The sequence below is a fragment of the Aedes albopictus genome, chromosome 3, assembly GCF_035046485.1.
Source record: "Aedes albopictus strain Foshan chromosome 3, AalbF5, whole genome shotgun sequence".
Taxonomy (NCBI): domain Eukaryota; kingdom Metazoa; phylum Arthropoda; class Insecta; order Diptera; family Culicidae; genus Aedes; species Aedes albopictus.
The window spans coordinates 367,278,686-367,305,719 of record NC_085138.1 but is presented as its reverse complement, the minus strand read 5'-3'; the positions used below and the strand labels follow the sequence as shown (position 1 = coordinate 367,305,719).

The window sequence follows — 27,034 nt, the reverse complement described above, 5'->3', positions numbered from 1 at the left end:
GTACAGTGGTTCTTTCAGAAGTTCGTCCAGACATTCCTTCAGGAATCAGGAATTCCTCTACAAACTCCTCCATACAGAAATTCTTCATTCCTCAAAGATTTTCGCGTAAATTCTTCCAGGATTAAGGAAACCTCTAGGAATTTCTCTATGGATTTCTTCATAAATTTCCCCAGAAATACTTGCTGTTTTTCTACAGGATTTTTTTTTTCAATAGAAATCTTAACAAACCCGGGTCATCTTTCAGATGCCTCTACAGGAACTGAAGGTTCTTCAGATATTCCTTCAGCAATTTTTTTTCGAAAAGTGCAACTGAGATTTCTACAGGAGTTGGACTAAACATTCACAAAAAAAAAAAACAAAGAATTTGTAGACACTTTGCAGATTGCGGAACTGGGGACGTACAGCCATGGACCGAGTAGAATGGAGACGACTCCTACGTACAGCAGAGGACACCCAGGCCTTAGTCTAACCGATAACAATATTATTGAAATAAGCAGAAGTGAAAAGATTGTTACCTACTTGGTAACTACGGGATCAAATTTATTTTTATTGCCGCAATAAATAACCTACAAAACTTACTTTATTCTAAAGAAATTATTAATAGTACCTAGTTCTACTACATCCTACCATTCCTAACGCAATCAAGTCAATGAAATCGATTCTAAGTAGGTCATCACGCAATGAGAAAGCAATTCCTGGGTCGTTGGTATCTCATTCAGTTTCACTTTTGCCCTGTCCGCCATCGACACTGCCGTTTTCATCACCGGTGTCCTTCTCCTGATAACTCTTGAGCAGTTCTCTGAGCCGATGAATCTCCTGGTCTTTGGTTCGCAACTCTTGTTCCTTTGAGCGCAGCTGCTTCTCCTTGTTCTCGATTTCCAGCGTCTTGTAGATCAGCTCCTGTTCCTTCAGAATGAGCGACTCGCTAGTTCGCAACTCTAGAAGGGACATTTCCTCCTGTGATTCCTCATGGCGCCGGGTTTTCTCGTCGATGGTGCTTTTGAGCGATTGAATTTCCTCCTCTTGGATGGAAAGACTTTTCCGCAGCTGGGAAATGACTTTGTCCCGGTTGAGTTTCATACAGTTGACGGCCTCGGTCAGGGCGAAAGTGTCCGGACGGCGGCAGGGACGGGTACTAAGGAGATTTTTGAGCAGTTCGACGTATTCCTGGTCAAGATCTTTCGGGAACTGACCCTTGCGAACCTGTTTGATCATATCGGCCCGCTCCATGTCGGTGTCGAAGGGAATGAGCAGTTCCAGCAGAATGATTCCCATACTGTAGATGTCAGATTTGGGGTCACATTTGCCTTCGAGTTGCTCCGGGGCGGCGTAGAGGGGAGTTCCAAATCCGGCTCCGGTGTGGGAACTTTGCAGAGGACAGGCTAGGCCAAAATCTCCTAGCTGGATGGAGATCGCTTTGTCGTGATCGCTTACGCTGACGAAAATGTTGCTCGGCTTGATGTCATGATGGACGATTCCTCGCGAGTGGATGTAAGTGAGGCCATTGAGCAGCTGCTGAAGAACGTCCGTTATGACGTCCAGGTGCTGCGGTGTGTGGTTAGCAGATTTGTCGTCCTGTGGGGGACTTGGCATACTGGCTCTGGCTTCCATCAAAGGACCGGAATCACCAGAACTACTGCCTGAACTGAGTTTCGATGTCTGACGGCAGAAGGAGTTCCTCGGATTGGCAGTTGTGGTACATTCTCTTCGCGGACAGCGCAAGAAATTGTGATAGAATTCTTCGAAACACAGGAAACGATTGCGGTCGTCCAACCATTCCCGAAGCGTGAGATGGCAAAGTGTCATTTGAATGTAAAGAGTTGCCCATTTCAGCTTTACGTGCGGTTGTGATTCCTCTACGCTGATTAGGCTTCCTCGTGCATCCTCTAGTTCAGCCAACTGTTGGTTGTTCTCTTCTGGTTTGCTGCAACCGTTGCTGTCCTCGAACTGAATACTGAAATCATCGGTGTCATCTTGAAGTTTTAGGGAATCGTTCAGAGTAGATTTTCTTTTGCGAGACTGAAAAAAACGAACGAACAAATCATTTCATTTTAGTTTTCTCTAAAGAGATAAAACAAGTAATCTGAAAAATATACTGAGGACAAAAAGAGGAACCTGATTAGAAATGTTCGCATCAATAATGCACAGGATAATTAATGAGTCTTACAATAAAGAAAAAATAAATATGTTTCGAATTCATGGGGCTATGCAAAGGAATAAGTTTGTTCAATTATAATAAGCCATGGATAGTCATTTTTCGTAAGTATTATCATATGCAGTTATATAAAAAGGAACAAAAACAAAATGCACCTTAGGATATTTTTCCTTGTTAATTACCTGAAATCCAGAAACATAATTGAACGACACTCCATTGGAAATTCGCTCGTCTTCCTCTTCCTCGTCGCTTTCTTCTACATCGTCCTCATCCTCATCATCATCATCGTCAATAGTTGAAATGCCAGTTCCACTAGAATCACTTCCCGGTTCTCCATTGGCCAACAACGGTTCCAACCAGGCCGCCTTGTACGGAACAATATTGATGTGATTCAAACTGGCCAACGTCTTAACCTCCGCTAGGTGCACCAGCACGTTCTTGATGGTTGTCGATCGGATCGTTATCTTCTTCACAGCATACACAATCCCGTCCAGATTGTTCCGAGCCTTGAACACCTTGCCAAACCCCCCGCCGGCAATGAACTCCAATTCTGTAAACTCCCTATAATACCGAGACCATTCCAAACCAACAGACGGTTGCAACGGCCAAATGTTCTCGAGGGACGGCACCGGCAGGTTATTGCCTCGGGCAACGCTGACCAACTGATAGAGGGCCTTCTGGTACTGGCTTCGCATCATCTCAAATTCCCCCATAGAGTAGGTCTCGTCGATCAGATTGACCGCATGCAATCGTTGGCAAATCATTTCGTATAATTCTTTCGACCGTTCCGGATCCGCTTCCAGTAGTGCACACAGTTGCTGAACCAGACTTTCCACCAGCAGCGATACCGGCGTGCTCGCCTTGGCAGCAATTCGACTCTGGAGACCATTGTCCATCAGTCTCGTCGAGGCACGGGTCACCGACGAAAGCTCATCTCGGGATCGCACTGAAAACATAAAACCCAAAGCTCCCATTTAGAACATTCTGGAAAATTCACGAATCTCCGTACTTTCTCCTACCACCGTCGAATGTTTTTATCGTCTGGAGGTTATCCCATTCATGGTCGAAATTATCCTCATCCTCGTCCGAATCCATCGTTGTAGTTTTCACTGTTTTTCACCAAGGGAAACACTTTCTAATCGATTACCATTTCACAACAGGGAAGGATGTTTCATTCACAAAAGTAGCAGAACGAAAAAAGTAGAAGGATTGTCGAAATCAAAATAAAAATCACGATAAGCTCGCGCGCGGTTTGCGGCTGATGAGGTTGTTCTTCGCAGGATTCTTCTTCACGCGCATATGTGAATTTTGACGGTTTGCTTTGGTTGCTCTTTCGCTTTTTCAGCATTGTCGCTGATCAGCTGTTTTGTAAGACCAGGGTTGAAGTCAAGTAAAGTTTTGTGAACGGAGCCCAGCGTCAGGAGCTATATTTAAGGTAAAGCGTCTTGGAATCTAACTTCTTTGCACGAGTCGTAATTTCGTTCGTTCGTTCACTCTTCATTCCAAAAGGGTTTGGATTTGGCACATGAATATTTGTGAATAAGTATGAGGCGATTTGAGTGTGCCATTATTGGTATAATTGGAGGATTCCAAAAATGTGTATTTGGAGGATTCATGTGCAAGAATACTCGGAAGATCCTACACAGCAAAAAAAGTTGTTGAATATTACATCGAAATCGCTGCAACCAGGTCGTTACATCGATTGATTAATATTACACAGCCCGATGTACTCGACGGCTGTTGATGTAATAAACAGATCCGATGTAATTATTGTGATGTAATTTATTCGACGTACACGGTACGATGTAATCCTTGCAATGTACCTAAGGAAACGATGTCAACGCTTGCCAATTCTCCTGAATGGATGATTAAATTGAATTTCATCTTTTTTCGACGAAAAAAATTGTGTAGCTGAAAAACCACTAGGTTTTTTAAGATACACAAAATTTAAGTCGAAATAGGACAAATACAATTTAATCAGCCATTCAGGAGGAAAATCAGAAAAAGTATATTCTAGAGGGAAATTTTATTTATATTGTAGTATTTTTTTATAAAATTTGATTAACTTATAAGAAAGATAATTATATAATAATTCAAGTTGCTTCTGCGGGCACAAAGTAGCTGGGGCGAACATTCTGACGGCAGCGGTGAATAAAGTACCGCTTGAAGACAGCGGCGTCGTCATTCTGAAATACAAATATTCATTAGTAATCATTAGCATTAATAATGGATTACCCGCTTTGGCCAAAATTGCAACAGATGGCGCTAGTGGGCAGGAGTTTTTAACTTTTAAAATGTATGGAGAAATTTATAAAAATTAGTTTTTTGACTTATTAAAGGTTTTATTGAAAAAAATATTTGGTACAGGTTGTGAGTAATAATGATAGTAATCTGCGTTACCAAATATTTTTTGCCAAAACTTCGATATATTTGAAATATTAGGAAAAATATTCATTTCACCATACATTATTTTGGCCGAAAACTTCTGCTCGATGTTGGTTGATCTTCATTTGCCTATACATGGCATCATCAATATACATGGTTTCATGTTTACCCATCTGTCAATCATTCGTAACAAAAAAATAAAAAAAAAGTTAGGAGCTATTGGAGCGGCGCAAAAAAATGCGGTAAATATTGAATTTCATTACATAAATCTAATTTTATTTCATAATATACTGATCATTTCTATCATTTCAGGGTAGTCCATCCACCGCCGCAACGGTCAACTTGCAGCCGTCGTAGGCTGTCCGGTAAATTGTATAATTTTTATGGTCTTTTCGGATGAAAAGAAACAGTGGCAGTGTCGCTGCGTGCCTTGTGCAGGTAGATGTATCCCCTGGAGCCGGGGGACGAAGAGATTGACACTGATTTACCCTTCCTACTAGAGGCGAAGTTTATTTGGGTTTGTCTGCAGCCGCTGTTCTCCTGTTCTACATTTTCCGGCCACTGATTGTGCAGATCCATCGGCTTATTTTCAACACTATTGTGGTGTACTTCTTCGGCTGGAAGGTTATGGTCGGTTAGAAATACATACAGCAGTCAGATCCCTCCTGGCCATGGGCCTCTATCCGGTCGCGGGATACTTGAACTGGACTACCTTCAACGTTGAATATCTCAACAGGGATCACGATTCCGCCGGCCAGTATCTCCTCCAAGTGAAACGGGTTGATACCATCCCGCAGTACTCCAGCGACATCGGACTGTTTACTTCCGGATCAAGCGGAAGGCGAGAAGACCGGATTCCTAGAATGCTTCTTCACCGGGGTAAGTCGGCTTAGATTTATAAGGTTTGTTCCCCATTATCGGATTTGTTTGGTGGAATCCGCAGTGAATTTTTCCCCGGCTTCACCAGTTGATAATTTATTACCAGAAATGTACTGGCTATGGAAACCATTGGAATTAAGTTCAGAAGAAAAATAACGTTGCGGAAAAGAAAGATGAATCCCAGCCCTGTCGTCCTCCTTAGTCACGGTTAGTCGACGACTAAGGAGCTTTATTTTTAAGTCAAAAAAGATTTTTTTTTTAAATAACTATGTAAAATGGTTAATGTGATTATTACCACCACCCACGTGGTGCACATTTTCAAAAAAAAATAATTACTTCACTTCACTTCACGACCACCTCCTCAGGAAGCAAAATTTGATAAAACTTTTTTTTTTACCATTCAGTGTTAACGCCCTGACCGTACCAGATTGAGTGTAAATGGGATTTGGCAAAAGTCGGTACCCACGACCACCCCCTCAGGAAGCAAAATTTGATAAAACGTTTTTTTTTTTACCATTTTGGGTGTTCAGTGTTAACGCCCTGACCGTACCTGATTGAGTGTAAATGGGATTTGGCAAAAGTCGGTACCCACGACCACCCCCTCAGGAAGCAAAATTTGATTAAACTTTTTTTTTTACCATTTTGGGTGTTCAGTGTTAACGCCCTGACCGTACCTGATTGAGTGTAAATGGGATTTGGCAAAAGTCGGTACCCACGACCACCCCCTCAGGAAGCAAAATTTGATAAAACGTTATTTTTGACCATTTTGGGTGTTCAGTGTTAACGCCCTGACCGTACCAGATTGAGTGTAAATGGGATTTGGCAAAAGTCGGTACCCACGACCACCCCCTCAGGAAGCAAAATTTGATAAAACGTTATATTTGACCATTTTGGGTGTTCAGTGTTAACGCCCTGACCGTACCAGATTGAGTGTAAATGGGATTTGGCAAAAGTCGGTACCCACGACCACCCCCTCAGGAAGCAAAATTTGATAAAACGTTTTTTTTTTACCATTTTAGGTGTTCAGTGTTAACGCCCTGACCGTACCTGATTGAGTGTAAATGGGATTTGGCAAAAGTCGGTACCCACGACCACCCCCTCAGGAAGCAAAATTTGATAAAACGTTATATTTGACCATTTTGGGTGTTCAGTGTTAACGCCCTGACCGTACCAGATTGAGTGTAAATGGGATTTGGCAAAAGTCGGTACCCACGACCACCCCCTCAGGAAGCAAAATTTGATAAAACGTTATATTTGACCATTTTGGGTGTTCAGTGTTAACGCCCTGACCGTACCAGATTGAGTGTAAATGGGATTTGGCAAAAGTCGGTACCCACGACCACCCCCTCAGGAAGCAAAATTTGATAAAACGTTTTTTTTTTACCATTTTAGGTGTTCAGTGTTAACGCCCTGACCGTACCTGATTGAGTGTAAATGGGATTTGGCAAAAGTCGGTACCCACGACCACCCCCTCAGGAAGCAAAATTTGATAAAACGTTATATTTGACCATTTTGGGTGTTCAGTGTTAACGCCCTGACCGTACCAGATTGAGTGTAAATGGGATTTGGCAAAAGTCGGTACCCACGACCACCCGCTCAGGAAGCAAAATTTGATAAAACGTTATATTTGACCATTTTGGGTGTTCAGTGTTAACGCCCTGACCGTACCTGATTGAGTGTAAATGGGATTTGGCAAAAGTCGGTACCCACGACCACCCCCTCAGGAAGCAAAATTTGATAAAACGTTATTTTTGACCATTTTGGGTGTTCAGTGTTAACGCCCTGACCGTACCAGATTGAGTGTAAATGGGATTTGGCAAAAGTCGGTACCCACGACCACCCCCTCAGGAAGCAAAATTTGATAAAACGTTTTTTTTTTACCATTTTAGGTGTTCAGTGTTAACGCCCTGACCGTACCTGATTGAGTGTAAATGGGATTTGGCAAAAGTCGGTACCCACGACCACCCCCTCAGGAAGCAAAATTTGATAAAACGTTATATTTGACCATTTTGGGTGTTCAGTGTTAACGCCCTGACCGTACCAGATTGAGTGTAAATGGGATTTGGCAAAAGTCGGTACCCACGACCACCCCCTCAGGAAGCAAAATTTGATAAAACGTTATATTTGACCATTTTGGGTGTTCAGTGTTAACGCCCTGACCGTACCAGATTGAGTGTAAATGGGATTTGGCAAAAGTCGGTACCCACGACCACCCCCTCAGGAAGCAAAATTTGATAAAACGTTTTTTTTTTTACCATTTTAGGTGTTCAGTGTTAACGCCCTGACCGTACCTGATTGAGTGTAAATGGGATTTGGCAAAAGTCGGTACCCACGACCACCCCCTCAGGAAGCAAAATTTGATAAAACGTTATATTTGACCATTTTGGGTGTTCAGTGTTAACGCCCTGACCGTACCAGATTGAGTGTAAATGGGATTTGGCAAAAGTCGGTACCCACGACCACCCCCTCAGGAAGCAAAATTTGATAAAACGTTTTTTTTTTACCATTTTAGGTGTTCAGTGTTAACGCCCTGACCGTACCTGATTGAGTGTAAATGGGATTTGGCAAAAGTCGGTACCCACGACCACCCCCTCAGGAAGCAAAATTTGATAAAACGTTATTTTTGACCATTTTGGGTGTTCAGTGTTAACGCCCTGACCGTACCTGATTGAGTGTAAATGGGATTTGGCAAAAGTCGGTACCCACGACCACCCCCTCAGGAAGCAAAATTTGATAAAACGTTTTTTTTTTACCATTTTAGGTGTTCAGTGTTAACGCCCTGACCGTACCTGATTGAGTGTAAATGGGATTTGGCAAAAGTCGGTACCCACGACCACCCCCTCAGGAAGCAAAATTTGATAAAACGTTATATTTGACCATTTTGGGTGTTCAGTGTTAACGCCCTGACCGTACCAGATTGAGTGTAAATGGGATTTGGCAAAAGTCGGTACCCACGACCACCCCCTCAGGAAGCAAAATTTGATAAAACGTTATATTTGACCATTTTGGGTGTTCAGTGTTAACGCCCTGACCGTACCTGATTGAGTGTAAATGGGATTTGGCAAAAGTCGGTACCCACGACCACCCCCTCAGGAAGCAAAATTTGATAAAACGTTATTTTTGACCATTTTGGGTGTTCAGTGTTAACGCCCTGACCGTACCAGATTGAGTGTAAATGGGATTTGGCAAAAGTCGGTACCCACGACCACCCCCTCAGGAAGCAAAATTTGATAAAACGTTATTTTTGACCATTTTGGGTGTTCAGTGTTAACGCCCTGACCGTACCAGATTGAGTGTAAATGGGATTTGGCAAAAGTCGGTACCCACGACCACCCCCTCAGGAAGCAAAATTTGATAAAACGTTATATTTGACCATTTTGGGTGTTCAGTGTTAACGCCCTGACCGTACCAGATTGAGTGTAAATGGGATTTGGCAAAAGTCGGTACCCACGACCACCCCCTCAGGAAGCAAAATTTGATAAAACGTTTTTTTTTTACCATTTTAGGTGTTCAGTGTTAACGCCCTGACCGTACCTGATTGAGTGTAAATGGGATTTGGCAAAAGTCGGTACCCACGACCACCCCCTCAGGAAGCAAAATTTGATAAAACGTTATATTTGACCATTTTGGGTGTTCAGTGTTAACGCCCTGACCGTACCAGATTGAGTGTAAATGGGATTTGGCAAAAGTCGGTACCTACGACCACCCCCTCAGGAAGCAAAATTTGATAAAACGTTATTTTTGACCATTTTGGGTGTTCAGTGTTAACGCCCTGACCGTACCAGATTGAGTGTAAATGGGATTTGGCAAAAGTCGGTACCCACGACCACCCCCTCAGGAAGCAAAATTTGATAAAACGTTTTTTTTTTACCATTTTAGGTGTTCAGTGTTAACGCCCTGACCGTACCTGATTGAGTGTAAATGGGATTTGGCAAAAGTCGGTACCCACGACCACCCCCTCAGGAAGCAAAATTTGATAAAACGTTATATTTGACCATTTTGGGTGTTCAGTGTTAACGCCCTGACCGTACCTGATTGAGTGTAAATGGGATTTGGCAAAAGTCGGTACCCACGACCACCCCCTCAGGAAGCAAAATTTGATAAAACGTTTTTTTTTTTACCATTTTAGGTGTTCAGTGTTAACGCCCTGACCGTACCTGATTGAGTGTAAATGGGATTTGGCAAAAGTCGGTACCCACGACCACCCCCTCAGGAAGCAAAATTTGATAAAACGTTATATTTGACCATTTTGGGTGTTCAGTGTTAACGCCCTGACCGTACCAGATTGAGTGTAAATGGGATTTGGCAAAAGTCGGTACCCACGACTATATGTACCCGTCTCTTTTTCCTTACCGTCTAGAGCAACATTTGAAATGGCCTCAAGAGGTCTTGTGCCTTTTTTTCGAAAATGATTCGTAGGGCCTAACTGTAGCCCGCCCACGCAAATGAAGACCGTTATCCGAAAGATCGATGTTTGCTCTTTCTGGTAACGGTCTAAGTTTACGTGAATAAGTTGATGGGGGCTCAGTAGTGACGTGCGAAGTCATTGTTTATCAATGCTTGTATGCCCTTTTCAAATGTTGCTCCAGAATTAACGATTCCACATGTTTTTAAAACATGAAATTTTGCAATGTTTATAACTTTTGTCGGAATTTCAATGATTAGCTTTTATTGGATAAGGTTCAATTAAGGATTATACGTTGGAAATTAATATTATTCTGACTTAATTTACTGAATTTGATGACAAAATCCTTAAGCTGCTCATTATGCCTCGCCTACCCCCTTTCTTCAGGAATTCCTCCACGTCTAAACTATTTAATGCTAAAGAACCATAGGGAAGTTGGAATCTCGCTCACATTTTAATATTTATCAATTTTTTTCTATTTCTTGCAGTTTTTTCCTGGCAATCATGGCTGTATTTATCATTCCGGTTACTAAACAACACCATTGTAGACATCTCCGATCTGGTCACCGTCAACGTTAGAGAATGGAATGATTTATTTTTACTGGTATAGTTTGTATTTGTTTATTAATATTAAAAGCAACTTGGGGGGGGGGGGGGTATATTGGTTGTTTGTTTTGCTGGGCTTTCAAAGAAACCGAAAATCTCCGGGTGGATTCCATCTCATGCAGAGTTCATACTTTTTTTTTTTCTTTTCAACGTTACTACATTTAATATTTCATACTTTAAAATAGTTCATAAATGGTTCTTACATAAATGGTCAATACTGCAAGGTCTATCCTTGAAATCATGCAATCTGTCCCAAAATTAAAAAAAAACTCAAAACTGATTGTGGTCACGTGGTTCACCATGGCCGTAGCCAAAGCTGGTTCACCAAGTTTTCTTAAGTTGTGAGGAGACATGTTTTTATTTCAAGAATCACACTGTTTGTTATAAAATCTTAAAATAGTTCAAATCGAAGCCTGTTTTATCAAATTGTTTCTTATAAAGCTTTGATATGGTCCATACGTGATTCTTGCGTTTAGTCAGAAAAAAAAATATCTAAACTGGTTCACCAAGTTCTCCCAGGTTGCGAGGTGACGCATTACATGACTTTTGAATCAATTTGTTTGTGTGAAGAATTAGCAATAAGTTAAAATTCACAAATACAAAGAAATTTAAAAAAAAAATCAATTTGTTTCTTATAAAACTTTGAATTGGTTCATAAGTGATTCTTGCGTTTAGTCAGAGAAAACTTAAACTGGTTCACCAAGTTCTCCCAGGTTGCCAGGTGACGCATTCACATTATTTCTTATAAACTTTGAAATGGTGCATACGTAATTCTTGCGTTTAGTCAGAGAAAATCTAAACTGGTTCACCAAGTTCTCCCACGTTGCGAGGTGACGCATTACATGACTTTTGAATCAATTTGTTTCTTATAAAACCTTGAATTGGTTCATAAGTGGTTTTTGCGTTTAGTCAGAGAAAATCTAAACTGGTTCACCAAGTTCTCCCAATTTGCGAGGTGACGCAACACATGACTTTTGAATCAATTTGTTTCTTATAAAACTTTGAAATGGTTCATAAGTGGTTCTTGCGTTTAGTCAGAGAAAATCTGAAATGGTTCACCAAGTTCTCCCAGGTTGCGAGGTGACGCAACACGACTTTTGAATCAATTTGTTTCTTATAAAACCTTGAATTGGTTCATAAGTGGTTCTTGCGTTTAATCAGAGAAAATCTAAACTGGTTCACCAAGTTCTCCCAGGTTGCGAGGTGACGCATTACATGAATTTTTAACCAATTTGTTTCTTATAAAACTTTGAAATAATTGGTTCATAAGTGGTTCTTGCGTTTAGTCAGAGAAAATCTAAACTGGTTCACCAAGTTCTCCCAATTTGCGAGGTGACGCAACACATGACTTTTGAATCAATTTGTTTCTTATAAAACTTTGAAATGGTTCATAAGTGGTTCTTGCGTTTAGTCAGAGAAAATCTGAAATGGTTCACCAAGTTCTCCCAGGTTGCGAGGTGACGCAACACGACTTTTGAATCAATTTGTTTCTTATAAAACCTTGTATCGGTTCATAAGTGGTTCTTGCGTTTAGTCAGAGAAAATCTGAAATGGTTCACCAAGTTCTCCCAAATTGCGAGGTGACGCAACACGACTTTTGAATCAATTTGTTTCCTCTAAAACCTTGAATTGGTTCATAAGTGGTTCTTGCGTTTAGTCAGAGAAAATATAAACTGGTTCACTAAGTTCTCCCAGGTTGCGAGGTGACGCAACACATGACTTTTGAATCAATTTGTTTCTTATAAAACCTTGAATTGGTTCATAAGTGGTTCTTGCGTTTAGTCAGAGAAAATATAAACTGGTTCACCAAGTTCTCCCAATTTGCGAGGTGACGCAACACGACTTTTGAATCAATTTGTTTCCTCTAAAACCTTGAATTGGTTCATAAGTGGTTTTTGCGTTTAGTCAGAGAAAATATAAACTGGTTCACCAAGTTCTCCCAGGTTGCGAGGTGACGCATTACATGAATTTTCAACCAATTTGTTTCTTATAAAACCTTGAATTGGTTCATAAGTGGTTCTTGCGTTTAGTCAAAGAAAATCTAAACTGGTTCACCAAGTTCTCCCAGGTTGCGAGGTGACGCAACACATGACTTTTGAATCAATTTGTTTCTTATAAAACCTTGAATTGGTTCATAAGTGGTTCTTGCGTTTAGTCAGAGAAAATCTAAACTGGTTCACCAAGTTCTCCCAGGTTGCGAGGTGACGCAACACGACTTTTGAATCAATTTGTGTCTTATAAAACCTTGTATTGGTTCATAAGTGATTCTTGCGTTTAGTCAGAGAAAATCTAAACTGGTTCACCAAGTTCTCCCAGGTTGCGAGGTGACGCAACACGACTTTTGAATCAATTTGTTTCCTCTAAAACCTTGAATTGGTTCATAAGTGATTCTTGCGTTTAGTCAGAGAAAATCTAAACTGGTTCACCAAGTTCTCCCAGGTTGCGAGGTGACGCAACACGACTTTTGAATCAATTTGTGTCTTATAAAACCTTGTATTGGTTCATAAGTGATTCTTGCGTTTAGTCAGAGAAAATCTAAACTGGTTCACCAAGTTCTCCCAGGTTGCGAGGTGACGCAACACGACTTTTGAATCAATTTGTTTCCTCTAAAACCTTGAATTGGTTCATAAGTGGTTTTTGCGTTTAGTCAGAGAAAATCTAAACTGGTTCACCAAGTTCTCCCAGGTTGCGAGGTGACGCATTACATGAATTTTTAACCAATTTGTTTCTTATAAAACCTTGAATTGGTTCATAAGTGGTTCTTGCGTTTAGTCAGAGAAAATCTAAACTGGTTCACCAAGTTCTCCCAGGTTGCGAGGTGACGCAACACGACTTTTGAATCAATTTGTGTCTTATAAAACCTTGTATTGGTTCATAAGTGATTCTTGCGTTTAGTCAGAGAAAATCTAAACTGGTTCACCAAGTTCTCCCAGGTTGCGAGGTGACGCAACACGACTTTTGAATCAATTTGTTTCCTCTAAAACCTTGAATTGGTTCATAAGTGATTCTTGCGTTTAGTCAGAGAAAATATAAACTGGTTCACTAAGTTCTCCCAGGTTGCGAGGTGACGCAACACATGACTTTTGAATCAATTTGTTTCTTATAAAACCTTGAATTGGTTCATAAGTGGTTCTTGCGTTTAGTCAGAGAAAATTTAAACTGGTTCACCAAGTTCTCCCAGGTTGCGAGGTGACGCAACACGACTTTTGAATCAATTTGTGTCTTATAAAACCTTGTATTGGTTCATAAGTGATTCTTGCGTTTAGTCAGAGAAAATCTAAACTGGTTCACCAAGTTCTCCCAGGTTGCGAGGTGACGCAACACGACTTTTGAATCAATTTGTTTCTTATAAAACCTTGAATTGGTTCATAAGTGGTTCTTGCGTTTAGTCAGAGAAAATATAAACTGGTTCACTAAGTTCTCCCAGGTTGCGAGGTGACGCAACACATGACTTTTGAATCAATTTGTTTCTTATAAAACCTTGAATTGGTTCATAAGTGGTTCTTGCGTTTAGTCAGAGAAAATATAAACTGGTTCACCAAGTTCTCCCAGGTTGCGAGGTGACGCAACACGACTTTTGAATCAATTTGTTTCCTCTAAAACCTTGAATTGGTTCATAAGTGGTTTTTGCGTTTAGTCAGAGAAAATATAAACTGGTTCACCAAGTTCTCCCAGGTTGCGAGGTGACGCATTACATGAATTTTTAACCAATTTGTTTCTTATAAAACCTTGAATTGGTTCATAAGTGGTTCTTGCGTTTAGTCAAAGAAAATCTAAACTGGTTCACCAAGTTCTCCCAGGTTGCGAGGTGACGCAACACGACTTTTGAATCAATTTGTTTCCTCTAAAACCTTGAATTGGTTCATAAGTGATTCTTGCGTTTAGTCAGAGAAAATATAAACTGGTTCACTAAGTTCTCCCAGGTTGCGAGGTGACGCAACACATGACTTTTGAATCAATTTGTTTCTTATAAAACCTTGAATTGGTTCATAAGTGGTTCTTGCGTTTAGTCAGAGAAAATCTAAACTGGTTCACCAAGTTCTCCCAGGTTGCGAGGTGACGCAACACGACTTTTGAATCAATTTGTGTCTTATAAAACCTTGTATTGGTTCATAAGTGATTCTTGCGTTTAGTCAGAGAAAATCTAAACTGGTTCACCAAGTTCTCCCAGGTTGCGAGGTGACGCAACACGACTTTTGAATCAATTTGTTTCCTCTAAAACCTTGAATTGGTTCATAAGTGATTCTTGCGTTTAGTCAGAGAAAATATAAACTTGTTCACTAAGTTCTCCCAGGTTGCGAGGTGACGCAACACATGACTTTTGAATCAATTTGTTTCTTATAAAACCTTGAATTGGTTCATAAGTGGTTCTTGCGTTTAGTCAGAGAAAATTTAAACTGGTTCACCAAGTTCTCCCAGGTTGCGAGGTGACGCAACACGACTTTTGAATCAATTTGTGTCTTATAAAACCTTGTATTGGTTCATAAGTGATTCTTGCGTTTAGTCAGAGAAAATCTAAACTGGTTCACCAAGTTCTCCCAGGTTGCGAGGTGACGCAACACGACTTTTGAATCAATTTGTTTCTTATAAAACCTTGAATTGGTTCATAAGTGGTTCTTGCGTTTAGTCAGAGAAAATATAAACTGGTTCACTAAGTTCTCCCAGGTTGCGAGGTGACGCAACACATGACTTTTGAATCAATTTGTTTCTTATAAAACCTTGAATTGGTTCATAAGTGGTTCTTGCGTTTAGTCAGAGAAAATATAAACTGGTTCACCAAGTTCTCCCAGGTTGCGAGGTGACGCAACACGACTTTTGAATCAATTTGTTTCCTCTAAAACCTTGAATTGGTTCATAAGTGGTTTTTGCGTTTAGTCAGAGAAAATATAAACTGGTTCACCAAGTTCTCCCAGGTTGCGAGGTGACGCATTACATGAATTTTTAACCAATTTGTTTCTTATAAAACCTTGAATTGGTTCATAAGTGGTTCTTGCGTTTAGTCAAAGAAAATCTAAACTGGTTCACCAAGTTCTCCCAGGTTGCGAGGTGACGCAACACGACTTTTGAATCAATTTGTTTCCTCTAAAACCTTGAATTGGTTCATAAGTGATTCTTGCGTTTAGTCAGAGAAAATATAAACTGGTTCACTAAGTTCTCCCAGGTTGCGAGGTGACGCAACACATGACTTTTGAATCAATTTGTTTCTTATAAAACCTTGAATTGGTTCATAAGTGGTTCTTGCGTTTAGTCAGAGAAAATCTAAACTGGTTCACCAAGTTCTCCCAGGTTGCGAGGTGACGCAACACGACTTTTGAATCAATTTGTGTCTTATAAAACCTTGTATTGGTTCATAAGTGATTCTTGCGTTTAGTCAGAGAAAATCTAAACTGGTTCACCAAGTTCTCCCAGGTTGCGAGGTGACGCAACACGACTTTTGAATCAATTTGTGTCTTATAAAACCTTGTATTGGTTCATAAGTGATTCTTGCGTTTAGTCAAAGAAAATCTAAACTGGTTCACCAAGTTCTCCCAGGTTGCGAGGTGACGCAACACGACTTTTGAATCAATTTGTTTCCTCTAAAACCTTGAATTGGTTCATAAGTGATTCTTGCGTTTAGTCAAAGAAAATCTAAACTGGTTCACCAAGTTCTCCCAGGTTGCGAGGTGACGCAACACGACTTTTGAATCAATTTGTTTCCTCTAAAACCTTGAATTGGTTCATAAGTGGTTTTTGCGTTTAGTCAGAGTAAATATAAACTGGTTCACCAAGTTCTCCCAGGTTGCGAGGTGACGCAACACGACTTTTGAATCAATTTGTTTCCTCTAAAACCTTGAATTGGTTCATAAGTGGTTTTTGCGTTTAGTTAGAGAAAATATAAACTGGTTCACTAAGTTCTCTCAGGTTGCAAGGTGACGCAACACGACTTTTGAATCAATTTGTTTCTTATAAAACCTTGAATTGGTTCATAAGTGGTTCTTGCGTTTAGTCAGAGAAAATATAAACTGGTTCACCAAGTTCTCCCAATTTGCGAGGTGACGCAACACGACTTTTGAATCAATTTGTGTCTTATAAAACTTTGAATTGGTTCATAAGTTGTTTTTGCGTTTAGTCAGAGAAAATATAAACTGGTTCACCAAGTTCTCCCAGGTTGCGAGGTGACGCATTACATGAATTTTTAACCAATTTGTTTCTTATAAAACCTTGAATTGGTTCATAAGTGGTTCTTGCGTTTAGTCAAAGAAAATCTAAACTGGTTCACCAAGTTCTCCCAGGTTGCGAGGTGACGCAACACGACTTTTGAATCAATTTGTTTCCTCTAAAACCTTGAATTGGTTCATAAGTGATTCTTGCGTTTAGTCAGAGAAAATATAAACTGGTTCACTAAGTTCTCCCAGGTTGCGAGGTGACGCAACACATGACTTTTGAATCAATTTGTTTCTTATAAAACCTTGAATTGGTTCATAAGTGGTTCTTGCGTTTAGTCAGAGAAAATCTAAACTGGTTCACCAAGTTCTCCCAGGTTGCGAGGTGACGCAACACGACTTTTGAATCAATTTGTTTCCTCTAAAACCTTGAATTGGTTCATAAGTGATTCTTGCGTTTAGTCAGAGAAAATCTAAACTGGTTCACCAAGTTCTCCCAGGTTGCGAGGTGACGCAACACGACTTTTGAATCAATTTGTTTCCTCTAAAACCTTGAATTGGTTCATAAGTGGTTTTTGCGTTTAGTCAGAGAAAATATAAACTGGTTCACCAAGTTCTCCCAGGTTGCGAGGTGACGCATTACATGAATTTTTAACCAATTTGTTTCTTATAAAACCTTGAATTGGTTCATAAGTGGTTCTTGCGTTTAGTCAAAGAAAATCTAAACTGGTTCACCAAGTTCTCCCAGGTTGCGAGGTGACGCAACACGACTTTTGAATCAATTTGTTTCCTCTAAAACCTTGAATTGGTTCATAAGTGGTTTTTGCGTTTAGTCAGAGAAAATATAAACTGGTTCACCAAGTTCTCCCAGGTTGCGAGGTGACGCATTACATGAATTTTTAACCAATTTGTTTCTTATAAAACCTTGAATTGGTTCATAAGTGGTTCTTGCGTTTAGTCAAAGAAAATCTAAACTGGTTCACCAAGTTCTCCCAGGTTGCGAGGTGACGCATTACATGAATTTTTAACCAATTTGTTTCTTATAAAACCTTGAATTGGTTCATAAGTGGTTCATGCGTTTAGTCAGAGAAAATCTAAACTGGTTCACCAAGTTCTCCCAGGTTGCGAGGTGACGCAACACGACTTTTGAATCAATTTGTGTCTTATAAAACCTTGTATTGGTTCATAAGTGATTCTTGCGTTTAGTCAAAGAAAATCTAAACTGGTTCACCAAGTTCTCCCAGGTTGCGAGGTGACGCAACACGACTTTTGAATCAATTTGTTTCCTCTAAAACCTTGAATTGGTTCATAAGTGGTTTTTGCGTTTAGTTAGAGAAAATATAAACTGGTTCACTAAGTTCTCCCAGGTTGCAAGGTGACGCAACACGACTTTTGAATCAATTTGTTTCTTATAAAACCTTGAATTGGTTCATAAGTGGTTCTTGCGTTTAGTCAGAGAAAATATAAACTGGTTCACCAAGTTCTCCCAATTTGCGAGGTGACGCAACACGACTTTTGAATCAATTTGTGTCTTATAAAACTTTGAAATGGTTCATAAGTGGTTCTTGCGTTTAGTCAAAGAAAATCTAAACTGGTTCACCAAGTTCTCCCAGGTTGCGAGGTGACGCAACACGACTTTTGAATCAATTTGTTTCCTCTAAAACCTTGAATTGGTTCATAAAATCTAAACTGATTCACCAAGTTTTCCCGGGCTGTGAGGTGGGGCACAACACTTGAATCTCATTAAAACTTAAAAATCGTTTTTTGGGCTTCTTGTTGCTGAAATGACTTTTCACCTCATAGCAGAACAGGCCTGATCGTCTAAGTTTCTAGGGCATATGAAGGGATTAGTGTGATTTTCACAAGAAAACTGAATCTCAGAATGAGGGCGCAGAAATTGTTCAACGAAAGTTGGAGGAATGCAATATGGATTGAGACTAGTCGACACAAGGTTTGAATCGTAGACCTTATACTTATTTATTGCTTACATTTAACCCTCAAGTAAATTTTTTAACAAAAATCCTGTATCTGCTAGCGGTTGGACTGTAAACTGATATATACATGTCAGCCATATGCTGCTAGTCACAGTCGCCTCCCAATGATCTGAAACAGAACCTTCCTCTATGAATTTCATTGCACGAAATCTGCGGCTTGGATGCACTTGATGACCTTCAGGTTTGACCTCCGCGAAGGCACTGTTAACGTCCGCAGCGATCATTTGGATCCGCAATGAGCTGCTCTATAATCGCCACAACAGATGATGGTCGTCGAGCAGGGGGGGGCGTCCTTTTTGTCCAATGGGTGTGGAACTACGGTTGTTCACAATATCCTAGCTGCGATGCGTAGGATTCGAGCCCATTCTCTTGTCCGCCAACCACATATTACAGGCAAATCCGGTGAGATTGTTGAACCGTATGGCATGTGAAGCAACGTCGATGAAAATTCCTGAATTATGCCGAATATCCATTCTTTTGGGGAAACTTTCTCACGGTCGCTTGGCGATGGATGTTGAACCGTTCTTGGTACATTTTTGCAGCACTTCGTTCATCTCCTGTGTGGCCGTTTTTTCTCCATCGATGTCGTTGATTTTGGACTCCAGGTCTGCAAATGTTTACTGTTTAAGTAACAAACTGTTTGAGTATAATGGTACCAAATTTTATGACGGTTCCAACCACAAGACTTACCTGCTCCAGCGAAAATTTCAGACTTTTCCTTGGTGGGCGAAGTACCCATCGTCTAGCCCATCGTTTCCAACGGCAGAATAACTTGTTTTAACACATCCGCGATGAATTTTTTATCACAAAACAAGCATTTAAATTTTATATCTAACACAAAGTTTGTGTTGTTCGGCTACTGCAGTGCAGGCGATCGCGACTCCGCGGTGCTGATGCTGATTGGCCAAACAAATGATCTGTCAAAATGTTGCGGTAGCAACTTTACCGTACTGCTCCTAGTACCGCACTAGTTCAGATCAAAAAGAAAAATAAATAATTTTTAATGCTCATTTTTAATAAAAAAAATTGCATGTAATTTATTTTATTAAAAATAAATTTTAAAAATAAAAACAGCATACTAAAAGGTGTTCTGAAATTTTTATTCAAAGTTCAATCAAAAGCGAAATTTCATAAACTACAGTGTAACCCTGATTCGGGACAACCACTGTAAAATTGTTTACACTATAGAGTCGCCATCTATTGGAGTTTGACGGAACATTCAACAGTTTCCATTAGTTTCCGATAGAGTTCAATTATGCTTGAAGCGCCTCTCGCGGTGGAATATGTCGGATACCGATGCAGGTAGTCCATTGTTTGATTAAATTTGGAATAAATAGCTAATTTTGTAGAAATTAGTCAAAGCAAGAGAAAGATGTTTTCCTAGTGTAATCTCGGTGCCTGTTTTGCTAGGAAATCAATCGTGCCAGTTGTTGCTCAATATGCTCAAAATTCTTGGAAATCTAGTACTTTACCGATTGGTCCTATTTTTCCAGGAGCTCTTCCCAGAGCTCTTCGCTGATTCATCCAAGAATTCCAAGGTAATTCCTTTCTCGGATATTTATGCAGGAGTTTCTCCAGAAATTTCTGTAGGAGGTCTTTGGGAATTTTTCAAGTAGTTTTTTGGGAAGTCCAGCAGGAGTTCCTCGGGAATTCCTCCAGGAGTCGCTCGGTAGTTCCTCGGGAATACCTCCAGGAACTCCTCGGTAGTATTTCCTGGAGTTCCCCGATAATTCATCCAGGAGTTTCAATGATATTCCTTCAGAAGTTACCCAGGAAATTTCCCAGGAGTTCCTCGGGAATTTCTCCAGGGGTTCCTCGGTAATTTCTCCGAGAATTTCTCCAAGAGCTCCTCAGGAATTCGTCCAGGAGTTACTCAGGGATTAATCCTTGAGTTCTAAGATTATTCCTTTCCCGGGAATATATGCATGAGTTCATCCAGGAATTCCTGCAGGAGGACTTCGGGAAATCCTCCAGGAGTCCTTCGGGAATTCCTGCAGGAGTTCATCGTGAATTGCTGCAGAAATTTCTTGTAAATTCTTGCAGGAGTTCCTCAAGAATTTCTCCAGGAGTGCCTCGGAGTTCCGAGAAACTGTTGCTCTGAAATTCCTCCAGGGGTACCTCGGATATTTTTTCGGGAGCTTCTCCAGCGGTTCCACTGGAATTCTTTCAAGAGCTTCTCGGGGATTCCTCCAGAAGTTCCTCGGAAATTCCTCAAGGAGTTTTTAGGGAATTTCTTCAGGAGTTCCTCGGAAATTTCTCGGGAGTTACTTTCGGATTTTCTCGGGAATTCTTTCAAGAGTTCCTCGAGAATATCTCCAGGAGTTTCTCCACAAGTTGCTCGGGAGTTCCTCGAAAATTTCTCCAGTAGCTCCTCGGAAATGCGTCCAGTTTTTCTTGCGAATTCTACGGCAGTATTCCCAGGGGTTCCCATCCAGGAGTTTCAAGGATATTCCATCAGGAGTTCCCCAGGAATTTCTCCAGGAGTTCCTCGGGAATTCCTCCCGCAGATCCACAATTCTTCAAATATTTCCTCGGAAATTCCTCAGGAATTTCTCCAGGAGTTGCTCTGGAATTCTTCCAAAAGTTCCTCGGGAATTCGTCCAGAACTGCCTCGGGATTTTCTCGGGACTTGCTCGAATACCTTCGAATTCCTTTGGAATTCCTTCTGGAGTTCCACGGAAATTCCTTCAAGAGATTCACAAGAAACTTGTAGAGCAATTACCAAGGAACTCCTGAAGGTATCACCGAAGAACTCCTGGAACAATTCTCGAGGATCTCCTGGAGTAATACCAGAGGAACTCCTAGAGCAATTACCAAGGAACTCCTGCAGCAATTTCTGGGGAACTCCTGTAGCGATTTCGGAAAAAGTTCTGAAGCAATTCCCGAGAAATTCCTGGAGGAATTTCCGACGAACCCCCTCAGGAGGAATTTTTGAGAAAATCCTGGATGGATTCAGAGGAACAACTGGAGGAATTCCCAAGGAACTCCTGATGATGTTTCCTGAGAACTTCTGGAGGAATTCTCGAGGAACTTATGAAAAAAATCTCTAGGAACTCCTAAAGGAATTCCAAGATATTCTTGGAGGAATTTCCGAGGAATTCCTGGAGAAATCTCCGAGGAGCTCCTGGAGCTATTCCCGAAGAACTCCTGCAGCAATCCCCGAGGAACTCCTGGAAGAATTTCCGAAGGACTCCTGAAGGAATTCTCGAGGAACTCCTGGAGGAATTCCCGAGGAACTCCTGGAGGAATTCCCGAGGAACTCCTGGAGGAAATCCCGAGGAACTCCTGGAGGAATTCCCGAGGAACTCCTGGAGGAATTCCCGCGGAACTCCTGGAAGAATTCCCGAGGAACTCCTGGAGGAATTCCCGAAGAACTCCTGCAGCAATCCCCGAGGAACTCCTGCAGCAATCCCCGAGGAACTCCTGGAGGAATTCCCGAGGAACTCCTGGAGGAATTCCCGAGGAACTCCTGGAAGAATTCCCGAGGAACTCCTGGAGGAATTCCCGAGGAACTCCTTCAGGAATTCCCGAGGAACTCCTGGAGGAATTCCCGAGGAACTCCTAGATGAATTCCCAAGGAACTCCTGGAGGAATTCCCAAGGAACTCCTGGAGGAATTCCCGAGGAATTCAGAAGAACACCAGGAGGAGTTCCCGCAGAACTTCAGGAAGAATCCACGGGGAACTCCTAGAGGAATTCCCGAGGAACTCCTGGAGGAATTCCCGAGGAACTCCTGGAAGAATTCCCGAGGAACTCCTGGAAGAATTCCCGAGGAACTCCTGAAAGAATTCCCGAGGAACTCCTGGAGTAATTCCCGAGGAACTCCTGGAGTAATTCCCGAGGAACTTCTGGAGGAATTCCCGAGGAACCCCTGGAGGAATTCCCGAGGAACTCCTGGAGGAATTCCCGAGGAACTCCTGGAGGAATTCCCGAGGAACTCCTGGAGGAATTCCCGAGGAACTCCTGTAGGAATTCCCGAGGAACTCCTGGAGGAATTCCCAAGGAACTCCTGGAGGAATTCCCAAGGAACTCCTGGAGGAATTTCCGAGGAACTCCTGGAGGAATTCCCGAAGAACTCCTGGAAAATTCCTGAGGAACCCCTGGAGGAATTCCCGAGGAACTCCTGGAAAATTCCCGAGAAACCCCTGGAGGAATTCCCGAGGAACTCCTGGAGGAATTCCCGAGGAACTCCTGCAGGAATTCCCGAGGAACTCCTGGAGGAATTCCCGAGGAACTCCTGGAGGAATTCCCGAGGAACTCCTGGAGGAATTCCCGAGGAACTCCTGGAGGAATTCCCGAGGAACTCCTGGAGGAATTCCCGAGGAACTCCTGGAGGAATTCCCGAGGAACTCCTGGGGGAATTCCCGAGGAACTCCTGGAGGAATTCCCGAGGAACTTCTGGGGGAATTCCCGAGGAACTCCTGGAGGAATTCCCGAGGAACTCCTGGAGGAATTCCCGAGGAACTACTGGAGGAATGCCCGAGGAACTCCTGGAGGAATTCCCGAGGAACTCCTGGAGGAATTCCCGAGGAACTCCTGGAGGAATTCCCGAGGAACTCCTGGAGGAATTCCCGAGGAACTCCTGGAGGAATTCCCGAGGAACTCCTGGAGGAATTCCCGAGGAACTCCTGGAGGAATTCCCGAGGAACTCCTGGAGGAATTCCCGAGGAACTCCTGGAGGAATTCCCGAGGAACTCCTGGAGGAATTCCCGAGGAACTCCTGGGGGAATTCCCGAGGAACTCCTGGAGGAATTCCCGAGGAACTCCTGGAGGAATTCCCGAGGAACTACTGGAGGAATGCCCGAGGAACTCCTGGAGGAATTCCCGAGGAACTCCTGGAGGAATTCCCGAGGAACTCCTGGAGGAATTCCCAAGGAACTCCTGGAGGAATTCCCGAGGAACTCCTGGAGGAATTCCCGAAGAACTGGAAAATTCCCGAGGAACTCCTGGAGGAATTCCCGAGGAACTCCTGGAGGAATTCCCGAGGAACTCCTGGAGGAATTCCCGAGGAACTACTGGAGGAATTCCCGAGGAACTCCTGGAGGAATTCCCGAGGAACTCCTGGGGGAATTCCCGAGGAACTCCTGGAGGAATTCCCGAGGAACTCCTGGAGGAATTCCCGAGGAACTCCTGGAGGAATTCCCGAGAAATTCAGAAGAACACCAGTTAGAGTTCCCGAAGAACTTCAGGAAGAAGTCACGAGGAAATTCGGGAGGAATTTCCGAGGAACTCCGGAAGGAATTTCACAGGAAGTCTTGATGAAAATTTTTTAGGAACTCCTGGATGAATCCTCGAAAAATTTTTTTGAGAAATTCCTGAGAAGCTCCCGGAGAAATTTTTAAGGAACTCCAAGAGGAATTCACGAGAAACTTCTGGAGATATTCCCGAAGAAATGCTGCAGATATTTCTGGGAGCACCTGGAGAATTCGCGAGGAACTCCTTGAAGAAATTCTCGAGGAACTAGTGGAGGAATATCCGAGGAATTCCTGAAAAAAATTCTGAGGAACTTCTGGAGGAATTCCCGAGGAACTCCCGAGCAAGCTCCTGAGGAACTCCTGAAGGATTATTCCCGATGAACTCTTAGAGAAATTCCCGAGGAACTCTTGGAGGTATTCACGAGGAACTCCTTGAGGGATTCATAAGAACGACACGAAGTTTGATTTTTTTAACTGCGCAAAGTTTGGTGCGTACACGGTAGTCAGCTATGGTATAAGATGACAGGAAGCTCATAAAGTTTGAAATCTGTTTCATTGCAAGCAATTTTCGAAACGTGACCCACCTTGCCCACCTCATTTTTACGGGGTCAGCTAACAGAAAATTGGGGACGACGGTTTGGATTCCCGCTCCGGCGGCAAGAGTGTTTTCGAGTGATAAATTTTCTTGGCTTCCTGGTCATAATACCACACAATCTATAATTCATGGCAATGTGAGGCTAAGAACGTTTTTCAATATCCTTCGCTCAGAGAAACAGGCCATGTTCCAGTTAAAACATAGTATTTGCTTGTTACAAGCAATCATAAAATAACAAGCAAAAACGTCTCATGAATTGATGATTGTATGACTATTAAGAATATCAATAAGCATAATTTACCTTTTTCCCCATTTATACCTGTTTCGCTATCGGTGTTCTCCACTGAATCCGTAATTACTTCGTCGGCTCAGATAATCCGTGTAACTTCTCTCAAATTCGGTCTCCAAGTTTTTTTTTTACAGATCCACGGGAATGGGGATTACATTCTCGGAGAAACGGCTGCGATGTCTGCTCTAAAGGATATTGCCATCGAAAAGCAACCGCCCCCGTCCATATGAATAGGTGACGATGTGTGATGTTATTTCCGAGAGCGACGCGCATTGGTTCCATCTGAAAGTTCCGTCCGGATGTTAAAAAGAACTAAATCGTAGCATTTTCAATAATTACCATTACAGCTAAAGGTGTATGATCCGGTAAGAATAGATGCTCCTGTTCTAGGTTCTCAGTTGCAGCAGATCCCGAGACCTCCAGATGCCCAGCTCGGATTTTCGCCTCAGGCATTTCGCAGGTCAAACGCGTCATGGGGATCCTTCAAGTTGCTTATCCGATTTCGATCCTATGGCTTCGAACTTGGTGGTCTTTCAAGGGGGTGCAGGTGCAGGACCTAGCGGTATCTCTCTCGGGAGTTAGGTCTTCCGGCTTTTCATGCTAGCTGCACTCTTAACTTCTGATAGGTGTGCAGCGACTGATGAGGTGATTCCAGGCCAAACTTTTCGAAAAACTCGAGTGGCAGCAGACGAATCTGTTTAATAATAGCATAGGTATTTTATTAATTTTTGTTGGTTGACAAATTCTTTTACAAGTATTTAATGCAAAAACTTACCAAAAACCGCACAACTTCGACGAAACCGCGACCGGCGGACAGCCATTTTGATCGACATAACAAAACAAACGCTGGAAGTGTTGCTAGATTTAATATTGCACCAGAGCGAGTGTGATAAGGCATCGTTTCTGTGTAATTTTAAACACGGTCAGCATAACCAATTGGTTGCAGCTGTTTTTGTGTAATATTGACAATCTCTTGATATGAATATTACACAGGTTTGGTGTAAAGAAAATTTATGGTTCTGATTCTGTGTAATTTCAAGACCGATGTAATATAGCATCGCACCGAAGTGATTTTGTATCTGAAAATCACGCTTACATCGGTGAATCGGTACATCGGCATCAATTACATCGATGCATATTACATTATTTTTTGCTGTGTAGCTCGGAAGAAGTCAACGAATACTTAGAATAATTCAGAAGTCACTGGCAGACAGCCTGCAGAAATCTGAGGAATACTAGGAGAATTCTTTGTAAGAAAAAGAAACATTTCTGGAGAAATTTGTGAAACTATTCCTGGATGAAACATTAGAGCATGTAGTTCCTCGTCATGCATCAGAAGAATTTCTGTAAGAAAAAACTCCTGAAACTGATAGGTTTTCTCATAGGAATCTTTGTAAGAAATTGAGAAGCAAATTCTCAATAATATTTCTGACAAACCCCGTAGAAAATTCCTGAAAGCACTTTGGTTAGATTCCGAGTTAAATTTGTGAGAGCGAGTAAATAAAGCGCGTGCAACTCGATTGACGTTTGACTACAGATTGATGTTTTATTATCAGATGATCAAGGTTATACAAATACAAGGTGGGAAGTGATGGTATTGGCGATAACACATTAAATTCCAAGTGGTTGGATTATTCCCAACAAAATTTCCAGGAAGTATTTCTGAAGACATTCCTGAAGGATTTTTGGAGACATTTTAGGAAAATTATCAAATGAATTCCTAGAAGAGTTAGCTGAAGAAAACCTGAAAAGGATCTTTAGAGTGACACATGAAGAAATCCCTAGAGAATTCAATTTGAAAATTAGTTTTCATGAATTGGGTTTTCAAATTTTAAAAAATGTACATATTGATTTTTTTGATTTTATATGAAAGAGCACCTTTTTCTGAGTCACTATGATTTTTTTTTCAGATTTTTAAAACTTTATTTTGGAACCTAAAATCTATTCCAAAGAGATTTTTTAAAATCACCTTTTGACAGCCGGGCAGCTGTTTGACAGTTCCGCCCAGTACAAACTGCGACGAGGGGTGATTCGACAAATCGCTCCCATACAAACTTCAAAATGATTTTTAAATAGGTTCCCGGGCCCTAAAATTCATGAAAATTTGGATTTCGGCTCAGTTTGACATGCAGATTTAGAATATCGAATTATCTCAACACCGCTAAAGAAGCCAATTTTGGTGCTAAGGAACCTATTTAAAAATAAATTTGAAATTTGTATGGGAGCGATTTGTTGAATCACTCCTCGTCTCGTTTTGTACTGGGCGGAGCTGTCAACCAGTTGCCCAGCTGTCGAAAGGTGATTTCAAAAAATATCTTTGAAATTGATTTTAGATACCAAAATAAAGTACAAAAGAAAGATCGTGTTCGTAAAAGATGCAGATGATACA

General features: G+C 41.6%; 1 protein-coding gene and 2 long non-coding RNA genes across 6 annotated transcripts; 1 reads left to right on the top strand and 2 right to left on the bottom strand.

Annotated features, from left to right (window-relative positions):
* Positions 1-525: 525 nt before the first annotated feature.
* On the bottom strand, positions 526-3,426 carry LOC109432321 (eukaryotic translation initiation factor 2-alpha kinase 1). Its single transcript, XM_029875154.2, has 3 exons — positions 3,175-3,426; positions 2,338-3,101; positions 526-2,019 (listed from the first exon to the last, which is right to left on the bottom strand). The coding sequence occupies exons 1-3, from the start codon at positions 3,248-3,250 to the stop codon at positions 712-714; spliced, it is 2,148 nt and encodes a 715-aa protein (XP_029731014.2). The 5' UTR covers positions 3,251-3,426; the 3' UTR covers positions 526-711.
* Positions 3,427-4,162: 736 nt separating this feature from the next.
* Positions 4,163-25,800, bottom strand: LOC109397984 (uncharacterized). Of its 3 annotated transcripts, none has more exons than XR_009999280.1 (4): positions 25,421-25,800; positions 24,985-25,339; positions 24,658-24,927; positions 4,163-4,341 (listed from the first exon to the last, which is right to left on the bottom strand). It is a non-coding gene; the product is annotated as an uncharacterized LOC109397984 (long non-coding RNA). The 3 variants fall into 3 exon arrangements; XR_009999279.1 differs by having other exon boundaries at positions 24,676-24,927; XR_009999278.1 differs by lacking the exon at positions 4,163-4,341 and having other exon boundaries at positions 23,679-24,927.
* Positions 4,387-7,923, top strand: LOC134289558 (uncharacterized). 2 transcript variants are annotated; one of them, XR_009998559.1, is made up of 5 exons: positions 4,387-4,782; positions 4,853-5,419; positions 6,439-6,744; positions 6,812-7,614; positions 7,683-7,923. It is a non-coding gene; the product is annotated as an uncharacterized LOC134289558 (long non-coding RNA). The 2 variants fall into 2 exon arrangements; XR_009998558.1 differs by having other exon boundaries at positions 4,387-5,419.
* Positions 25,801-27,034: the final 1,234 nt, after the last annotated feature.